The sequence below is a fragment of the Vulpes vulpes genome, chromosome 4, assembly GCF_048418805.1.
Source record: "Vulpes vulpes isolate BD-2025 chromosome 4, VulVul3, whole genome shotgun sequence".
Taxonomy (NCBI): Eukaryota; Metazoa; Chordata; class Mammalia; order Carnivora; family Canidae; genus Vulpes; species Vulpes vulpes.
Genome location: NC_132783.1, coordinates 117,344,971 through 117,365,623, shown reverse-complemented (window position 1 = coordinate 117,365,623; position 20,653 = coordinate 117,344,971). Strand labels below are relative to the sequence as shown.

The window sequence follows — 20,653 nt, the reverse complement described above, 5'->3', positions numbered from 1 at the left end:
CTCTCAAGGGGGGCACCCGGTGACCTGGGGTAGGTATGTGGAAGGATGGGATGGGGGCAGGGGCTGGCTGGCATTGCCCAGCTCCTCTTTGGGGGTGGCAGCGGGGGTGGGGCAGGTGTTAGGGCATGATAAGCTTGTTTCTACTTTACTGAGAAGAAATGGTGAATACATGAGGTCATGATGGTACCTGGAGTGCACCAGCCCCATGAGGCATGCTGGTCAGTTATTGTTCGAGTTTGCTCTCGAAGTTGAGATCTCCTATTTCTTGCTCTCATTCCTGCCTCTGTCTCTTCTTGCTTCACATGGAGACTTTACCTGGGCAGGGAGGCAGCCCCCTTTCTCATGTGGACACCTGCTTGTCAGATGCCAGAGGCCCTGGGACAAGGGAGGGTAAAGACCTTCTGGCTGAGATCTTGCCTTCCTAGGAACCTGTGCTATCCTTCTCTGCCAGTGAAGGCTTTCCCATCCGTGGAGAAGTTGCATCAGCCTGTGTTTAGGCAGCTGGGGCTGGTCATCTGCAGGAAGCCTCCCTCTGGACATGCTCTAGGCCACAGACCTGGGTTAAGAATGGTATGGAATGCTGGGCATAAGGACCATATAGGGGTTACCAACAGTGGCTCTGAGGTGGGCTGGTTCAGGGTCATCCGAAGCTCTGCTTCTGCCCAGCTGTGTGACCTTCAGTCAGCTGCTTGCCCTCTCTGAGCCGAGGTTTCTCCTTCTGTAAAGTGCATATATTAGTGACCCAACCTCTCAGGGTGTGAGAATTGGGTGTGATAGATCAGGGAAAGCTCTCAACACAGTCCCAGCATGGGACTGGTGAGTTACCAGGAGCTCAGCCAGTGCTGGCTGCTGTCAGCGAGGGAGGTTATGATATTTGTTTGTTTTTTTAAGTTATGATATTTGCAAGGAAGTATCATTCCATTCCTTTTGAGTGCCTATGATCTGAGCCTAAGAAAAATAGGGATGGATCTGACCCTGTCATAGATGGATTTGGGGGTTGAGTGGAGAGAGCCCTATTTGGGGAAGCTTCATGGGCTAGAGAGGAGCATGCTCTGTGATGGGCCTATCCACCATGGTCTGTGTTAGGAGCTTCCGTGGGACTGGAGGGCAGCTGGTCCTGACCTGCCTTGTTCCTAACTCTGCCCCTCCTCACAAGCTGTCTTGTTTGTTTGCTCGGTAAACCCTTTCTTCAGAGCTGGTGCAAAGGTAAACTCTCAACTCAGGCTCTGTTGGAGGAAAGACAAATTCTCAATAAGTGGGGTCTAAGTTCCTGAGGTTTTTTTTTTTTTTTTTTTTTTTTGGTTGAGCATTCCCTGCTGGGAAACCCAGAAGAACAAATCCCAGGTTGGGAATCTGGGAGTAAACCAGGACTTTATGCTTTGTTTGCTTGTTGATTGACGGATGATTTGTGAGTCTTCTTCCAAGATGGATCAGGAGAGGCTGCTTTTGATGTTAAAGCACACATAAAATGGATGAAAACAGAAAGAACATCATTCAAAGGGAGCAGAGAGTGGGGTGTGCAGAGCAGTGGTATGTGATAGCATGCCAGGTGAACGCAGAGGGCCCGCGTTGCTGCAAAATGACAAGCCCAGGCTCTGGAGCTGGGTGGCCTGTGTAACATCCCAGTCACCCACTCGTTAGCTCTGTGGGCTGGGCCAAGTTGCAGGCCCCCTCTGGGCCTCACTGTCCTCATCTGTAACATGAGAGGAAGGTAGGTCATGGTGCTGTAGTAAGGGTTAAATAGCATGTAGTACAGACCTATTGTGTCCAATAAATCGAAGTTCATATTACTAATGCATTTAGCTTGGAGATTTCTCATAGCAGATCCAAAAAGGGGAAGGTAATTAATTGGCAGGCGCACATCTCTCTTGAGCACCTACCATCAGGTAGGAGATCCCTTCTGCTTTGGAGAGCTTTTGGTGAAGTTGGGGGACCAGTGTTCTCCTTCCGAGAGCAGCTGGCATCTGGCAACATGCATGCGGCGTCGCACGGTGGGACACCGAGCAGGAGAGCTTGCCTAGGACTTTGAAATACAGCGGAGTCCAACTCCAGGCTGAGGCTGGCCTTGGGGGAGGTTGGGCAGGGTTTTAATGGACAAGAAAATGGGTCAAAGTAGGTGGGGGTGGGGGCAGGGGATCCTTTTCTCTCTTGGGCTCTCAGGGCCTCCACCAGCTCACTGCAGGGTGGACTGCACACTCTGCAACCCTGAGACTCTGAGCCAGACTGCCGACAGTCCCTTGGTGGCGGCCCTGGACTCTGGGGTGACTGATGGGCAGCAGCTTGGCCCTCAGCCAGGCAGCACTGCGGGCCTGTGGGGGATGGGGTGTGCAGTGAATTCCAGCAGAGGAAGGGATTTGCTTCTGGTTCGGCCTCCCAGGGGTGTAATTGGGCTGGAGAAACTCCTGCACAGCTGGGAAGCAAATGTGGAGGATTTTCTTCTCTGCGCCCGTACATGGTGGGTGGGGCAGTCTGAGGCAGGGTGGCTGGTGGAGCTGGGCGGTTGTGGGGTGTGGCTGGGTGGTGGGTGGTGGTGTGATTGTGCTGGGGGTGTGACCGGCTGGGAGGGGCTGGGTCAGCTGTGGGGAGTGGCCCTGGGATCGCACGTGGGGCTCCCAGCGCCTGGGCCCACAGCCACCCCTCCTCCCCCAAGCCCTGGTGCCCATTCACAGACTTTTGAGACTGTTTGCTTCCCACTCCATACTTGCGCCTGTGGCCCAGATGGCTGTGATGACACTGCTTGAACAGGTCAGCACCCTGTGAGTTTGCCTGTGCATTCGTGTGCATGTAAGTATGGGGATATGGGGACAGTGTCAGGGATGCCCCAGATGGGAAAGAAAATCTGGCCTCGGTGAGTACATAGGGCTGTAGGGACCTTCCCACATATACCCTGCAGCAGCGTCACACCAGAGACAAAACCTCGCAACCTGTGAAAGCCTCACCCATCTTTAGTGCCCAGTGCCATGCTTGGTGCCTACTGGTGCTCACTAAGTACAGAATGAGGGGACGGGGAGCGGGCTGTCTGCTTGCTCCCAGCTTCTAGTGTGGTCTGGATTCACTGTGAATTTGATATGTGGCCTTCGGGCAGTTGCTTCCCAAGCCTCAGTTTCCAAATCTGTTAAATGGCTAATCATTTCATTAGCCCATAGCACCATATGCCAGGCCCTGAGCTCTTTTACACACGCCACCTCTTTTAGTTTCAGCAGCAGCCATGTGAGATGGATAAGCAGTATAAAGCCTGTTTCACACCTGGGGAAATCAAGACTCAGAGAGGTTGAAGGATTTGCTCAAAGATCACAAGGCTGGTAAATAATGGAGGCAAGGTTCAAGCCCAGGCAGGCTGGCTCCAGTCTCAGCCCTTTACCGTACCGCTAGCAGCTAGCACACTGCTACCTCTCAGATGGTTGGGATGCAACAGAATGGCATGCGCAGCCCTTCACTGGAGGCCTGCTGCATGTAGTGGGTACCAAGTACATGAGAGCTGGTTATTGGGTGCACCGCACCAGGAAAGGCACAGGAAGCTCAGCCTCAGAGAGCTCTCGGTCTCACTCCTGGGGTACACCTTTTCATCCAGGGCAGAGCTGGACCCTCTTCCCAGTCTTGATTTCTAGACAGCTTGGTCTTTGGAAGGCCCTTGGCCTCTGCCTCCTTTCTCTTTAGGTTTTAGAGAGGATGGTGAGGGAAGCAGAGCATTTTGGGGTGGGGGGGGTGGGGGGGTATAAGGAGTGACTTTCAACTCCAGAGCAGTGGCCACAGTTACCGTGGTATTTCCCGAAAGTGCAGCGTTGCCATGGCATCTCCATGACGACAAGAGCATCTCATTCATTATCCCCAGCACCTTGGCAGGGAGAGCTGATCCTAGGGCTGGGAGAGCGCAGTGGGAGCCTGGCCGAGGGCTAGAGGCCTTGGTGGCTGAGGCCCCCTCCTGCTCTCCCCCGTCGCAGCCAAGGTGTCCCTGCCAGGCTCTGGAGCTGCCTCTCTCCTAGAGTCTAGGTTCAAATTTCAGTTCTGCCACGGGCTAGCTGTGTGATTTTGGGCAGGTGCTTTAACCTCTCTGAGCCTCATTTTCCTCAACTGTAAATGTAAATAGTGACAGTAGTAGTTATAAGGCTTAAATGAGGTAAGGTGTGTAAAAGTGTTAAATAAACCCAGTGCCAGCCTGGTGGTAAGTGCTTGATACATGTAGCAGTGAAAATAACAATAATGATGATTATAATGGTATCACTGATACTATTTTTATTATAGCTGCCCCCTTGGAGGGACTCCCTGTGGAGGAATAAAAGACCAAATTTGAAGTTAGGAAGGAAACCTATTTGAGTCAAGATTTAGCGGTTTCCTGTGTGACTGTGTCAAGGCATTTCACTTTGCAGCCTCAGTCTTCTTATCTGTAAATTGGGAGTAATAACAACTCATTATGATTCATTCATATCCTGAGTACTCAATTAGGACGACCTCTGCCTGGGGAGATCGGCAGGGCTTCCATGATGAATCAGACTTGTCCCTGCCCTTTGGGGCACCCAGGCATGTGGGGAAGGAGAAGGAATGAAATTAGTATTTGTGGAGGGCCTCTGTGCACCAGGTGCCAGGCAGGGCCTGCCCCGGCAGAGGTCAATAAGTCCTGGTCCCACCCTGGGACCTGAAGGCTAGGGTGCGGAGCTGTGTATAGAAACACCTCAAGTGGGATCCCTGGGTGGCACAGCGGTTTGGCGCCTGCCTTTGGCCCAGGGCGCGATCTTGGAGACCTGGGATCGAATCCCACATTGGGCTCCCGGTGCATGGAGCCTGCTTCTCCCTCTGCCTGTGTCTCTGCCTCTCTCTCTCTCTGTGACTATCATAAATAAATAAATTAAAAAAAAAAAAAAAAAAGAAACACCTCAAGTCTATGGTGCATGGACCTCATGCTCAGGTGCACCCAGGGACTGGGCGGGAAGCCAAATGAAGGAAGGAGGTCGGCTGTGGGACCATGTTAACTGGAGAATACATGCCTCAATCAATGCTGGCCTGTGAGGATGTGTGCCCAGTGTCAACTGAACATGTTCTTTTTAAAGAAAAGTTAGAAGTTCTAACTTTTATGTGAAATCTCCTGATTTTGAAATACCGATAACTAATCTCAAATTTAAGAAAAATGCTGTGCAAGCCAAAGAATGCACATTTGCGTTCTGTTTTAGCCTGGGGTGGGGGTGGGGGGTCCTGACTTTCCCATCCCGAGCTATGGAGTGGGGATGGGGCCAGTAGAAGCCTGAGGAATGGGTGGATGGGGATGACTTCAGAGAGGTGATGACATTGGAACTGGGGTCTTGGAGGATGAGTAAGTGTCCCAAGGGGGAGGGGGAGGCATTCCGGCAATGGGAAGTTCATTAGCAAAGGCCTAAATGCATGACCAAGATTGGTGACTGGTTGGGCGAGGCTGGAGTTTAGGAAAACTGCTGGCAAAGTCGGCAAGACTCAAGCAGGCCCAGGGCAGCAGGGTGGGGGGCGGGGGGCGTCGAGGCCTCAGCCTCCAGCTGTCCTGGAGGACTTGGTGGCTCCAGGGGGATTAGAAGCCCCCCAGTTTTCCATCCTTGAGTACAGGGGCTCTGGAATGCAGGTGGGTGTGGAGGGTCTTGAATGGCTGCCTCTAGGCCTTCAAGGGGGCTGCAGGGGCAGAGGGCACGCAGTGCTGGAGCTCCTCTAGCCAGCATGCTGGTAGCTGGCACTTTGTACAAGAAGCAGCATCTTGCCTGCCCCCCACCCCACCCCCAGAGTATTATTTAGCCTTCTCTGGGGCCTGGGGCTAGTTGGCCCACTCTCTTTCTCCCTTTACCCTCTCCTGAGCCCAGGCTTTGCCATGGCTTTCTCCCTGGCCTTCTGGCCTCTAACCATCTGGTTCCTGCTCCTCTGTCCATCTCCAGGGAAAGGCCACGGCCTCTGAAAATGGCTATTTGGGATTCTGAGGACTGGCTGTCAGAGATTAGAGAGAGAGCCTGGAGTTGGCTTCACCGTGCTTTCTGGGCTCAGTTATTACCCACATTGTGGCTGACCCTCATGCAGTGCTGGGTGCCAGACATGGTCTGTGTGCTTTATATGTATCAACTCATTTAATTTTCAGAACTCTGGGAGCATGTCAAACTTTGCTGTTTTACAGATTAGGAAATTGGGGGCACTGAGAAGTTAGATAACCTGCCCAAGATCACACGGCTCCTGGGAGGTAGTGCTTGGGTTTGAATAAAGCTGCCGGCTTCCGGTCTTTGTGTAACCATAAGGCTTTCTTAATGTAGGGCTTTAGGTCCATGGGTGGGTTTGAGGGCATGAAATCTGGACTCCTTGAAATTGTTTCAAGATTTTCCAGCATATATGAATATTTTTTATAGGAAAATGTTGTCAGAGTCCCACAGGGGTCTATGACCCCCAGATGCCTGAGACTGCTGGTTGCATCATTAACAGTAAAAGTCTGTTAATGCAATCGACTAAGGGCCAGTGATCACAGCACCCAGGCCTGCAGGGGAAGCACGATTGGGTGGCCGGAGTGGCCAGGTGCCCCCAGGCATGGCAGACAGGGCATCATCCAGGTAGCTGTACCCCTCTACCCACTGTGATCAGGTCCTAGCCCCAAGGCCAAGAGGTGGGGCTCACTATGGCCACAGGGCAGAGGGCTACCCTTATCAGTGGGAAATAGGACTGCAGGTGCAACCTGGGAATAAACAGGCCTGTCACCTCAACCCTCCAGCCTCCGGCCAGGAAACCTGTCCCTTCTTGCCCTGCTCTCAGCTAGAATTGCAAGGAGTCCCTGGAAATTTCTGCACAGTCCCTTATCTCCAAGTTGAGGCATGTACCCTTCCCCATTCCTACCCCTGGCCAACTAGCACTTGTTCTTCTGGTCAGTTTAGGTACCACTTCCTCCAGGAAGTTTCCGTGATCTTCCCCACTTACAACAGTGTTAAGTGCCCCTGAATTCTCTCAAATACCCTTCCCCCACTATCACATTCGTCCCGCTGCATTGTAGGTGCTTGTTTTCTTGGCTGCCTTGGGTTCCCCATGTGCTGGCACATACATAGTAAGGACTGAATTGAAGAATATCAGCAGCGGAAGAGCCCCCTGAGATTGTCTGGCCCAAGCTCCTCCCAAACAGGCTGGAAGCCCAGAGGGGTTAGGGCGTGCTCCTCATCACATAACATGTCATTGGCAGAACTGGGAGCAGCACTGGTATCTGAGACATATCCTCATCTCATTTCACACTCCTGCCTCTTGCTTCTGAGCACATCTTTTTTTTTTTTTTTTTTTTTTTTAAGATTTTATTTATTTGGCAGAGAGAGGGAGAAAAAGAGAGAGCATGAGCAGGGAGAGTGGTAGAGGGAGAGAGAAGCAGACTCCCTACTGAACAGGGAGCCGGACATGGGGCTCAATCCCAGGACCCTGGGATCATGCCCTGAGCTGAAGGCAGATACTTAACTGACTGAGCCATCCAGTGCCCCTGAGCACATCTTTTAAAAACATTTGTTTCCTTATTTTCACAAAAATAGTAAATGATTATGGTAGAAAATCTAGGAAACAAGAAGAAGAAAATAAAAATCATTCAGATATGATAATTTTTAACATTTTGGAGTTTTGTTGTTGTTTGGATTTAAAACCAGTTTCTAGCTTATGCATAACAATTTTAAGCGGAAATATAACCATGCATTCTGTTTTATAAATGTTTTCTACAGGGATCCCTGGGTGGCTCAGCAGTTTAGTGCCTGCCTTCGGCCCAGGGTGTGATCCTGGAGTCCCGGGATCGAGTCCCACATCGGGCTCCCTGCATGGAGCCTGCTTCTCCCTCCACCTGTGTCTCTGCCTCTCTCTCTCTCTGTGTCTCTCATGAATAAATGAATAAGATTTAAAAATAAATAAATAAATGTTTTCTACTTTAACAACATGTATGGCAATTATATTTCTATGTTAGTAAATGTCCTTCTTCCATATCTTGTAAAAGTTGTAAGCAGCTGCCGGGGATTCTAATCTGGTACTTGCATCATAGTTGCTAAGGACAATCTCCTGTTGTTGAGCATTCACTATTATAAACAGCATTGGGATTTGGATTCTTGTGGGGAAATCATTACACACTTCTGGAGTTACAACCTCTAGGATAATAAGTTCCTAGAAGTGCAGTTTTGGGTCTCTGGTATGTTGTGCCAACACTCAGTGCACTGGATCTTGGGCCTGGGAGGGATTTTCAAAATCTTCACCCCCAGTTCTGGGTCTGAGGCTTCCATTGTCTTCCTGGCTGTGCCTGCCCAGACCCTCGCGCCTTCTGTCCCTGTCCCCATCCCTCTCTCTCTCCTGCTAGCCTCCAGCACTCATGTAAGGGAGACTGGGGGCTGCTATTTGGGGTGAGGAAATTGGGGCCCTAGTATAGTGGATGTGGGGTGCAGTCTTCATTTACTCCCCAGTGAGACGAATACAGGTGGCCTGCTCTGGGTGGGGAATGGGGCTGAGCAGGACCCAGGAACCCCAAGTTCTGGCTGCCTGATGAGGCTGCTCGGCCCATTCAGAGAGAGAAATGTGTGGGAAAGCACTGTGGGAGAGGAGGAGACGGCAAGGGTGGGGTGTTCAGCTGCAATTTAGAATTCCACCCCTAGCTCCCAGGCCTTGCAAAGGTTTGTTTCACTTTGTCCTCTCTGGACCTGGGATTTGCTTGGCCTAGTCTTGGACTCTGATAATTATAATAAATATCAACCACCGTCATAGACACCATATGCTCGGTATTGCTCTAAGTGATTTATACACATCATACACCTTAGGGGTAGGGACGTAAGCCCCGAACCTCTTGTAAGGCAGGTACTATTGTCAGCCCTTTTTCACAAGTAGGGAAACTGAGGCTCAGAGAGATCATGTGAAGCTTGTGTGAAATCACACAGTCAGGTTGGGCAGCAGTACTTGAGCGTGGACTCGTGAGCTCAGGTCCTGTGTGTCCACAGTCAGCGGATCCCCCGGAAAACCCACACTCCAACTTTTCACCTGTGGCTCTCCTCTTCCCTCCACAGCCTTGGCCCCAAGGGCCCCACTGAGTGAGCGGCATGTGGCACCCCCGGGCCTGCCCAGAGTCCTTCGGCCCGCTGCCCAGCACCCTCAGGAGGCCCTGACGCCCTGGGGGCACTTCTGCTGTGCACAGGACCACGTGGGGCTTTGCCATGGTGACATAAAGGGGCGCGGAGGAAGGAAGGAGCGCGACCGGCCTGCGGACTGTGCCCCTGGCTGGGAGGAAGGGCCGGGGGCCCGGATCTTCCCCTCCTGCTGCCCACCGAGGGCCGCGCTTGCTAAGCGTCTGTGAATTTGTTGGCCAGTGGACGACTCTGGTGTCTCCTCCTGCGTGGGGCCTGGGGGTGGCCAGGGCAGGCGGGCCCCCGGCGGCCGAGGTCTCGGGGGCCAGGATGCCCGCCCTGGCGCGCCTCCGGAGGCTGTGTCGGCACGTGTCCCCGCAGGCTGTCCTTTTCCTGCTGTTCGTCTTCTGCCTCTTCAGCGTTTTTGTCTCGGCCTATTACCTGTATGGCTGGAAGCGGGGCCTGGAGCCCTCGGCGGACGCCCCCGAGCCTGACTGTGGGGACCCGCCCCCCGTGGCCCCCAGCCGCCTGCTGCCGCTCAAGCCCATGCAGGCGGCCGCCCCCTCCCGCACGGACCCGCTGGTGCTGGTGTTTGTGGAGAGCCTCTACTCCCAGCTGGGCCAGGAGGTCGTGGCCATCCTGGAGTCCAGCCGCTTCAAGTACCGCACAGAGATCGCGCCGGGCAAGGGCGATATGCCCACGCTCACCGACAAGGGCCGTGGCCGCTTCGCCCTCATCATCTATGAGAACATCCTCAAGTACGTCAACCTGGACGCCTGGAACCGGGAGCTGCTGGACAAGTACTGTGTGGCCTACGGCGTGGGCATCATCGGCTTCTTCAAGGTACACAGGGCTGGGGTCCCCAAGCGGTTCATAGCTCTGGCTGATTCTGAGTCCCATTTCTACACTCTATAGCCAAGTGTCTGACTTTTCCCATCTGTGAAATGGGTATAATGGTAGCGCCTACCTCCTAGGATTGTCGTGAAGGGTCAGTGGATGAGTATGTGTAAAGCGCTTGGAACACACACGCCTGATGTCTAATAAGTGCTTTTTAAATATTAGTTTTTATGCATAGCATAAAGTGCATGGCAGGCGGATTGCCTGCTATGCATGGGACTTGGCACACAATAGTCACACGCCTAAAGGAAGCCCTGGGAATGGGTGTGAGCTAGGAGAGGCTTGGTCCCTTAATTGTCATGGCAGTCTTCCTAAGGGACAGGGTGTGTCCTCATTTTGCAGACGGGAAAACCAAGGCTTAGGAAGGTTACGTATTTGAGGCTAGGTAGCCTTTAAGTGGGAGAGCCATGATTTGAACTCAGACTTAGTCTGGGCTCTGGATCCCGGACTCTTTCCTCTTGGCTATGGTGGGCTGTGGCATTTATGGATTTCCTGAACAGAGCTGTGTTGCATTGGAAGAAAGAGGAGAGAGGAATCCCAACAGCAGGTAAGCTGCTCTGGGCTCTGTGGGGCACCCATAATGACTGCTGGGATCAGAGTCTTTGCTGAAAGTGTCATGGAGAAGCTGTCCGTGGGGAGGAGAAGGTTGGAACAGCTGGATTGGGGAATCTAGAGGCTCTGACCAGAGGACTCTCATCTTCAAGATGGGTGGTAGGGACTCTAGGTAGGTGCCTGGAGACATTTGTTTCTTCAGTCAGCAAATATTTACTGTGTGCTTATTGTGTTCCAAGTCCTTTGCTAGGTACCAGAGACAGAGTGGTAATCAGAGAGTGCAGAGTCACTCCTGTCACGGAGCTGACATTTCAGTGCAGTGGGGTGGAGTGGGTGACAGACAGTGTGAACAAGTAAACATACCATGTGGCAAGTGGTGATAAGTACAAGAAGGAATAAAGTTGGGAAAGGGCATAGGGAGTGATGGGTATGGGCAGTTGACACTGTTTTTGCTAGCCAAGAAGGATGTCTTTGACAAAGTGACTGGAAGGATGTGAGATGAGGAGCCGCATGGTTCTCTGTGCAAAGGGCTTTCCAGGCAGAAGTAACAGTAAGTGCACAGATCCTAAAGCAGGTTCTTGGTTGGCATGAGCTGGGAGAGGAGCAGGGGTGGGTCAGAAGTGGCCCATGTCCGCTGACGGGTGCCCATGTGTCCCCAGGAATTCGTGGGCACCCCTGTGCACGGGGCCCTGTGCTTGGTGTAGGGAGGAGCCTGGTCCAGGCGAAGGGTTCCCACCATGTGTTCTTTCATGCATTAATGCAGCAGGATGCTCTGCCACCAAAAGAAGATTTTATGGGCCAAGAAATTGAAGGCCCTTAGAAGTCCTGCAGTAGAGCAACCTGGTGAGATTTGTTCCCCAGCTGGTTTGATCACAAAGCCCTTTATTTCACAGAGCATCCTCTGGGAAATGCTGGCCTGGTTTATGGCTTTTCAGTAGCATAACCTCAGACTGCCTTTATTGTCTGTTTTTTTCTTTTCTCCTGGACTCTTCCATTCCCTGCCATGAACTTCATTAAGTTTGATTCAGAGCCCCAGGCCTGAAGAACATCACAATGGCTGACATTTATTGAGTGCTCACCCAGCACCATGCACTATCCCTGTGCTTTGTGTGAAGAATGAACTCACCTAACACTCACCCTCCATCCTCTGAGGCTGGTGGATATCATTCTGCTTTAAGAGAAAAAGAAACTGAGGCAAGGAGGGATGAGGAAGTGTGCCTCCCCTCATCCTCTAGTAAGCACAGATCCAGGATTTGAACCTGGGCAGTCTGGCTGCAGAGGCTTTAGTCGTAACCACTTTGTGATGAGTCCAGGGCCTCAAATGTGGCTTATGGAGTAGAATTTACATTAGCACCCAGAGCTTCCATAGTCTCTGGAGACCAGACAGTGGGCTGTGGTCACTGGGCACAGTTGGTACACCAGAGCTTGGATCCCATCTAGCCCCAGTTCTTCACTCTACAGAAGGTGAACATGAGGCCCTAGGGAGCAGGGACAGGCTCACAGTCTTACTGTGAGGTTGGTGGAAATTCCAGTCTTCGTGCTCTTCCTACCATATTGCTTAAGACCAGACCCCTCCTTGGTCTTGAGCAAAGGCCTGTGACTTTCTGCTCAAACAGAGCCATCTGGTGGTTAAGCTCCATCTTTTGGCTCTTTCCACAAGGCCCACGTCTGTGCTGTGCATTGGGCTCGTCAAACCCAGAGGGTTTGTGGACTCCAGAAGCCTGGAGACCCACACTTTCCAAATCCCACCAGTGCTGGATTCCCAGGTCAGTGTAAGAGCAGGGGCTGAAAAGTCGAGACTCCGGTTCAAATCTTTCCCACTGGGACAGGATATTCAACCCATCTGTAAAGTGGGCCCTATCATAGCACCTCCCTCACTGGGCCATGTTGAAGATGCAGTGGGTGGTACCCTGAGCCACCCAATGAATGGAAGTGTCTTGCTTTGTCATCCCATGTTCAGCAAACACAGCCGGTGGTCACTTTTGTCTGTCTTGTGGCTCTAACATGCACCCCTATGAGGTCCTTGAGGGTGTTGGGGGGGCAGATCTTCCTTGGTCACCCTGGTTCCTGCAATTGTCCCAACCTCCTGACTCCAGGGCCCCTCTGCCTGCATGAATCTATTGGGAGATTTGGTGTCTCTGGAGTGAGTCCTCGGTGCTGAGGAGCAAGAGGGGTTCCTTTCTGGTGGGCTGAGGCCCACTGTAGGGGTTGGTCCCTGGGATGCTGAGGCATACTCTCCATTCCCTTCCCCAACTGGCTCCTTCCATTGCCGACTGGGGTGGGTGATTAGCAACTTGGCTTTCTCCCTTCCTTCATGTCTCCCCACTGGGCAGCTGGCTGAACCGCCAGCACCTGGCAGTCAGCTCAGGAACGGGGCTTTGAAATGGGATCCCCTAGTGCCTGCAGTCCAGTGTGGCCTCCCCGGCCACAGCAGGTGATGGACAGGGCCTGAAATGTCACTGGACCCCACTGGCTCTGCCCCCACATAGCCCAAGTGCTGGCTTCGTAGCCCAAGCACTGGTTTTGGGATCCAATGGACCCTGGGGCCGGGCGGAGTGACCTCTCGGGCTGGCGCTCTGCATTGGGTCTTAAAACTCAGGCTCAGGAGAGGGTGGGGCATGGGCAAGTACTGGTGTGTGGAGGATTGAATGCACGTTCTTTCTGGCATTTTACAAAGCCAGAGCCCTGCAGAGCCTTTGTGGGAATTTGAAACAAGCGCTCCTGTGTGGTGGATATTAGCAAAGACACCATTTAGGCAGAGGCAGCTCCACTTGGGGCATGTGGCTCGGCCCCTCAGCTGAATATCCTTGGGCAGTGCTCACCTGGCCGGCTCTCCTGGATGGCCTGGTATAACTCTCCTACCTTTCTCTCCAGACTCCTTTGGTGCCCTCCTTTGGTCCCCTTTGCTTTGCCCCACCCCACTCATTCTCCACACCGAAGCCAGATGGATCTTTTTAAAATGCAAATTGGAGGCTGTCATCCCTCTGTTTGAAACCCTTTGATAGAGTCTTTGATGGCTTCCTGCTGCCACTCCAGTCCTCTGGGGTCCCAGGTCTGGCCCTGCCTGACCTTTCTGGCTCATCTCCTCCTCTCCTTCTTGATCGCTCCTCTGGCCTCTTGCTATTCCTTGAGCCCTCTCCTTCATCAGAGCCTTTGGACTTGCTGTTTTTTGAATGGGACTCCTACTTTTCCCTAGTTGATACTTATTCTTTAAATCTTAGTTCAAAAGTCCCTTCTCCAGGAAGTCTTCTTTGAGCCAGCTGACTATGGCCAGTTATTGACTCTTCAGGATCTGTGAACTTGCTCTGTGTAGCATGTGCCACATTGAAGTTTTGTTTTTTTAAGATTTTATTTATTCATGAGAGACACTAAGGAAGAGGCAGAGCCATAGACAGAGGGAGAAGCAGGCTCCCTGCGGGGAACCCAATGCGGACCTTGATCCCAGGACTCTGGGATCACGACCCCAGCCAAGGGCAGACACTCAACCACGGAGCCACGCAGGCATCCTGTCATATTGAAGTTTTATATTTATTTCTGTGATTTTGATTGCTGCCTCTCTTCTCTGCTTAATTTTAAGGTTATGAGGGCAGGAGTCACGTCTGTATTGCCTTACTATATCCCTGGCACTTAACATAGTACCTGGCACAGTAAATAGCTGTGGAATGAACAAATGAAACCCGTATTGAATATCTGTCAGGTGCCAGGTACTAGGGAACTGTTCCTTTTTATTCTTTCTAAAACTCCAGCTAACTCATGGCTCAATCTGTTAAGCATCCAACCCTGATTTCTTTTTTTTTTCTTTTTTTTTTTTAATTTTATTTATTTATGAGAGTCACAGAGAGAGAGAGAGAGAGAGAGAGAGAGAGAGGCAGAGACACAGGCAGAGGGAGAAGCAGGCTCCATGCACTGGGAGCCCGACGTGGGATTCGATCCCGGGTCTCCAGGATCGCGCCCTGGGCCAAAGGCAGGCGCCAAACCGCTGCGCCACCCAGGGATCCCCCAACCCTGATTTCTAACTCAGGTCATGATCTCAGGGTTGTGAGATGGAGCCTCTCACCTCTCTCTTCTCTCCCTCTGTCCACACCCCCCCCCCCACCTGTCAAAAGAAAAAACAAACCCAGTTAGCTCATCAAACATGTGTTTGCTCCCACTGGGTATCAAGACTGTTTAGGGCACCGGGATCCAAAGGTGGAAATGATACAACTCCTGCCCTCAAGAGGGCAGACTGGTGAGAGAGAGAGACTCTGAACAGAAGATAATGCAGTGGCCAAGGTGATAAGTGCTGCAGATGAGGCTCTAACCTGGTTCCAGGGAGGTCAGTGCAAAGAAGAGTGTATTTGCTTTGGGTTTTGAAGGATGAATAGGAGTTTGTCAGGCCAAGAAAATAGAATGGAGCTGACACAGGGATAAAAACAAATTGTGCTATATTCAGCAGCAGGTGGCTGGGAGGGGGAGGGATGGTATGAAGGAGCAGGAGCTATGAGTCTAGGGAAGAGGACGACCTGGGCTTCTGGCTTTGGTCAGATGTATTATTATTACATCTGTATTATTGTATTATTATGCCGGGCGGAGCTGGGTTTGTATGTAATGTATACATTACATTGTATTATTGTGCCGGGCGGAGCTGGGTTTGCACCAGCGCGGTTAGCACCGGGCCCGGGATGCAATAAGGCTTCCGTGAGCGTTAGAGAATACTGTTGACATGACTGTTAGCGGTCCCCACCTGAGGGTCTGCGGTCCCTCGGGACTTCTGGATCTGACAGCTCTGCTCCCTTCTCCCCACCCTGGCTGCAGGCCAACGAGAACAGCCTGCTGAGCGCGCAGCTCAAAGGTTTCCCCCTGTTCCTGCACTCCAACCTGGGCCTGAAAGACTGCAGCATCAACCCCAAATCCCCACTGCTCTATGTGACGCGGCCCAGCGAGGTGGAGAAGGGCGTGCTGCCCGGCGAGGACTGGACGGTGTTCCAGTCGAACCACTCCACCTACGAGCCGGTGCTGCTGGCCAAGACGCGCTCCTCCGAGTCCATCCCACACCTGGGCGCGGACGCCGGGCTGCACGCCGCGCTGCACGCCACAGTGGTCCAGGACCTGGGCCTGCACGACGGCATCCAGCGCGTGCTCTTTGGCAACAACCTCAACTTCTGGCTGCACAAGCTGGTCTTCGTCGACGCTGTGGCCTTCCTGACGGGCAAGCGCCTCTCGCTGCCTTTGGACCGCTACATCCTGGTGGACATCGATGACATCTTTGTGGGCAAGGAGGGCACGCGCATGAAGGTGGAGGATGTGAAGGTATGGCCAGGGGAGGGGGTGCCAGACAGGTTGGGGTGGGGGGTGCCTGACAGCCTTCAACCCTGGGGATGCCCCATTGTGGGTTCCCTGTCTGCCTCTCCCCAGTGCTGTGAGCACCCCCATCCCGTTTCCTCGGCCAGGTGGTTTTAGTAACTGTTTGACTAGACAAAAGTGTCACTGAACATTACATAGAAGTACTGAATATAGAAGAATTTTGCATCTGCCAGGTGAAGCTCAGAAATGTACACGCAGAGGGAGAGACCCGGTCACTGAAGCTATGCAGGGTTGCTTATCTGCCTTTTAATCCAGAGGCGATTTTTCACTCTTGAAAATGTTTATGTCAGTTCCAGAGCTCCCACAGAACTTTTGAAACAAGAATTAGAGCTTGAATCATACATGGACATATTTTCACTGAGGTCTATATAAATAGTGGAGTGCATGTGTTTATTTTAAAAAGTGTTTACCAAACTAAACTGCATGTAAAAGCATTTTGCAGACCACGAAATTTTACACGCATGCAGCACTACTAAAGAGAAGCCTACAAATTAAGACCATTAAGTCGGCTTTAAAATGCAGTTTTCATCTAGTCTCTTATTTTACTGCAAAGTTCTTTGCAAAGAAAAAGACATAACTAGCGTATGCGGGAGGGTGTGTGTGGGGGGGAAATCAGTACTGGTTGCCACAAATAGAGGGCAAGGACCACAGTAGATCCAAGGAAAACAAAACCAAGGGATTACATTCTATAGAGATACTGCTGCCTGTTGACCCTGTCCTCCCTTAGGAGATTAGCAAGCGTTAGGACATATTAACACCGACTCCTCTTTGATGTTAGGATTGCAAAAGAGACTTCTAAGAGGAGGGCTTTCCTCCCAAGTGAATCTGGTTGTGGGTACTGTGTCCCATGTCCTCCTGAAGTCACTGTTGGGGTTCGCCCCAGAGCCCGGGAGGAAGGCCATGGGAGCGTTAGTCCTCCTGCCTGGGGCAGGAGTGAACGCACCTCCAGAGGAGAAGAGCGTGGCAGGTGGTGTTGGGGAGCAGGCGCTGTCTGGAGAGTCAAGATCAATTTGACCCTTAATTAACTGGAACTCTTGGCCACATCCCTTCCCATGTCTGAACCTCAGTGGTGAACTGACAAGAGGGGCAGATGGGAAGCTTTCAGGCTGTTCCTCCCCATCCCACCCCAGGGGTTCTACAGAGGGACATCTGCAGACGGGCCAGGCTTTGAGTCCTCCCAGCTTCCATCTTGTGGGACAGGGCAGTGTCGCTTTGATCCGCTTTACACGTTGTGTTTGCTACTTGAGATTTCGCTTCCTTGAGGGCCGAGGGCCGTCCTGTTGAAAGAGTTTTAAGACTGTTCCTTGTGGAGGCTCTCCAGTTCCTGATGCTTCATGCGATGCCATAGCCCACGTCTAACACAGCAAATTGCTCTGTTTTCTACTTACGGTGTGCTTCCCATTCTCTCCTGCTGTAACCTCAGTGTTTGCTGCCTGTCCAGCTGAGTCCTTGAGACTGGTTCAGGGTTGATCCCGCAAGGAAACTAGGCTACCAGGCTCACTGTGTCCCTCTTGGGGCCTGAGATTGCCCTGCTTGGTTCTTCTTTTCCTCGCTTTTACAGTGAGAGGGATGAGAGCAGTTTGGAGCTATTTCTGTAGAAGAATACTAACAGCGGCACCCTCTTCCGTGTGCTCAGCTCAGGGTAGACTGCCAGGTGCTCCTCCAGCCAGGGTCCCATTCGCCTTAAACATCCTTGTGGGTCTGAAAGGGCAGAGATTTTCCTCCCTCCCCTGTCCCTTAATCTCAAGCACAGGCTGCAACTAAGCCTTTCTTTCAGGGACATGAATGTCACCTCCTTAACTTGTACAGTACTGTCCTGCACTGCAGTTTAGGCCATAGGGGCAGCAGGTGCTTTTTCAGGGCTGGCAAATCCAAGCTCTATGCTTAGCCCTCTCTGTATTGCCTCAGCTGATCCTCAGCAGCCCCATGAGGTGAGCACCATTGCAAGTCCCATTTTACAGAGGAAGGCACTAAGGCTCAGAGAGGTGATGTAACATGCCCAAGGCCACACAGCTAGAGCATGCTTGTCTGTTAGGTAGTGCATGTCCTTGGTAAGATGCTGATGGTGGCCCCAGGAAGGCCAGGACTTTCTATTTGCAGACTTGGAGTCTGACGGCTGGCTCTTCTTGCAGGTTTCTTGGCAGCCTTGTGCATTGTATGCAGGGTGGGGACTTTTGGAGTCCTGACTCCAGAGTATAAGTGTGTGTTTATTCTACAAGCGTCCACATCCCTTCTTTGGCTTGCCCAGCATGGCCTGTGCCATGCACGGGGACAATGCGTGGCTGGGTTCACAGTACGTCTCTGGAAAAATCATGATCCTGGGACATCAGCCTTGCGCTCACTGGGAGAGACCCTCCATGTTTGCCAGACTTAGATACAAGGCTCACAGTGGCCGTGACCATGCACCCAGCCATGCCACCATTTCACATTACTTACCAAAATGTCGGGCAGTTTGACACGCAGGGTCTCGTTCAAGCACCTGGAGAGAAATTACCATCTGCATTTCATACTTGGGGAAACTGAGGCCTCAGGCAGTCACAAAGCTTTCTGGAGGGTGCATAGCAGAGCCGGCTGGAGCCAGGTCTTCTCTGGCCAGGGACCTAGTGCAGGTGGCAGCCCAGGGTTGGCTTCCTGGATGTGGGACCCTGCACTCAGAAGGGACCTGCACGAGGTTAGCACTCTGCCATGGGCTTCTTGACATTTAAATAGTTTTGGAGCCAGAGCCCACATTTTTATTTTTTGTGGGGCCCAGCAAACCTTGCAGGTGGTCCTGCAACAATAGGATCTTTCTGGGCCTTCAGTGGGAAGAACAGGGAGCTCCTGGCTTCCGCCTCACCCACTTCCTCCTCCTCTGCCTCTCCTAGGCCCTGTTTGATACGCAGAATGAACTACGCACACACATCCCAAACTTTACCTTCAACCTGGGCTACTCAGGGAAATTCTTCCACACAGGTAAGTGGGCCTGGCTCTGCCCCCACGAGCAACTTCCAGGGGCCCTCAGCAGCTGGATCCTTGGAGTGCTGTGCCACAGGGGCAGCAGGTGGGCTGATGGACCCACATTAGGGCCACATTGACCCAGTTGGCCTGTCCCTGATCCAGAGCCCACAGAGCAGTCACGGCCCCAGGCAGAGGGCATTTGGGGGCAGCAGTAATGCAACAACAGCCCTCACTCATCCCTCCCTGTCCTTCAGCCAGTGCTGTCTTTTGGGGTTTTTTTGTTTGTTTTTTATTTACTTGTATTTTTCTAAAATATTATATTTATATATTTGACAGAGGGAGAGTGCACAAGCAGGGGGAGTAGCAGGCAGAGGGAGAGGGAGAAGCAGGCTCCCCATGGAGCTGGGATCCCGATGCAGAACTCGATCCCAGTACCCTGGGAGACAACAGACACTTCACCAACTGAGCCACTCAGGTGCCCTGGACTGTGCTGTCTTTTGGGGGCATCCTTTTGTCGCCCCTTCTCCACTGTCTTTTAAAATTATTTGTCCTACGTCTGCTTTAAAAAGTAATTGATTGGATTTGAAGAGCATTGCAGAAATATGTAGCATAGAATCGGAGAATGCCCTATAATTGTTCCTGCCCCAGAGATGGCCGTTGCCATTTCACTTTCAAGCCTTAAGGGTCAATGTTGAAGGTGTAGGTTGCCTGATTCATTGCCTTCCCTCCTGTTTTGGGCTCTCCCAAGTTCCTCACATGCTGCCCTTCTGGGCGGGGCAAGAGGGAAAGACCCCTGAGTTGTCATCTATAGGAAATGTTCCCTGTAGCTGCCTTCTGTTTGGGTCACAGTGTGGAAAGCCTCTCTTGAGTTCTGGGAAAAACCCGAATACTCTGCAGTTGTGGGGAGAAAGGGTACAACATGGCACCAGAGCCAAATAGGACCAATACTGGGTCATCTGTATACATTTTTCACATTCTCGGCCCTCAGCCTATCAGAGGTAGTGTTAGTCACAGTATGAGACAGGATCAGGCATCCCATATATATATATACACAAAGACCTGCTCAGATTGTGAAGTAAAAGACAAATAGCAAATGGCCCAATAGGAAAGCAGGAATAGTATTAGAGAAGGCATGTGAGAGTTGGGAGAAACCTCTGGGATCGTTGTCTTTGAACCATGGATGGGTCCCCAGGGCCCAGAGAGGAGAGGGACTTGGCCAAAGTCACCCCTTGAGTGAAGGCCATACTCTAGACCAGAACGCAGGGCCCTGGACCGGATGCTGCTCCCATGCTGTAGTTCAGGTACCCCTCCCTAGCAGCCCATGAGTGGGCTGTGCCCGAGTGCTCCGGTCCCTGGGCGCCAGCTCAGGCTGGAGAGCCTCCCGGCGGGTGGGCTGGGCTGAGCTGCCTTTGGTGCTCTGGTTGTAGGTACTGATGCTGAGGATGCCGGGGATGATCTGCTGCTGTCGTATGTGAAGGAGTTCTGGTGGTTCCCCCACATGTGGAGCCACATGCAGCCCCACCTTTTCCACAACCAGTCGGTGTTGGCCGAGCAGATGGCCCTGAACAAGAAGTTCGCTGTCGTGAGTAAGATTCTCTACAGGGCAGAGCTGGGTGGGCCAGGGGCTGGGCTGGGGGTTCTGGATTGCTGGCCTCTCGCTGCTTTTGCAGTTTCGTCTGACAGCATTTTGTTGACATCTCTATAGCCACTGTCTCTCTGAAGCCTCGCAGAGACCCCAAGAGGTGGTTGTTGATATTCTCACTTTTAGATAAGAAATCGAAGCTCAGGGAAGACCACACCCGCTGGGAGGAGGTCCAGCCAGGCTCTGTCTCCGGGCCGGAGTGGGAGGCTCAGGAAAGCTGCAGCTGGTA

General features: G+C 52.3%; 1 protein-coding gene across 3 annotated transcripts in view; it reads left to right on the top strand.

Moving 5' to 3' along the window:
- Positions 1 to 20,653, top strand: part of NDST1 (N-deacetylase and N-sulfotransferase 1) — a 59,946-nt gene that overhangs the window by 19,959 nt on the left and 19,334 nt on the right. For all 3 annotated transcript variants that reach the window (XM_072756882.1, XM_072756880.1, XM_072756881.1), the window contains exons 2-5: positions 8,997 to 9,896; positions 15,297 to 15,791; positions 18,710 to 18,797; positions 20,210 to 20,364. In XM_072756882.1, coding sequence (XP_072612983.1) covers positions 9,384 to 9,896; positions 15,297 to 15,791; positions 18,710 to 18,797; positions 20,210 to 20,364 — 1,251 coding nt within the window. In that variant the 5' untranslated portion in view covers positions 8,997 to 9,383. The remainder of the gene's footprint in view (positions 1 to 8,996; positions 9,897 to 15,296; positions 15,792 to 18,709; positions 18,798 to 20,209; positions 20,365 to 20,653) is intronic.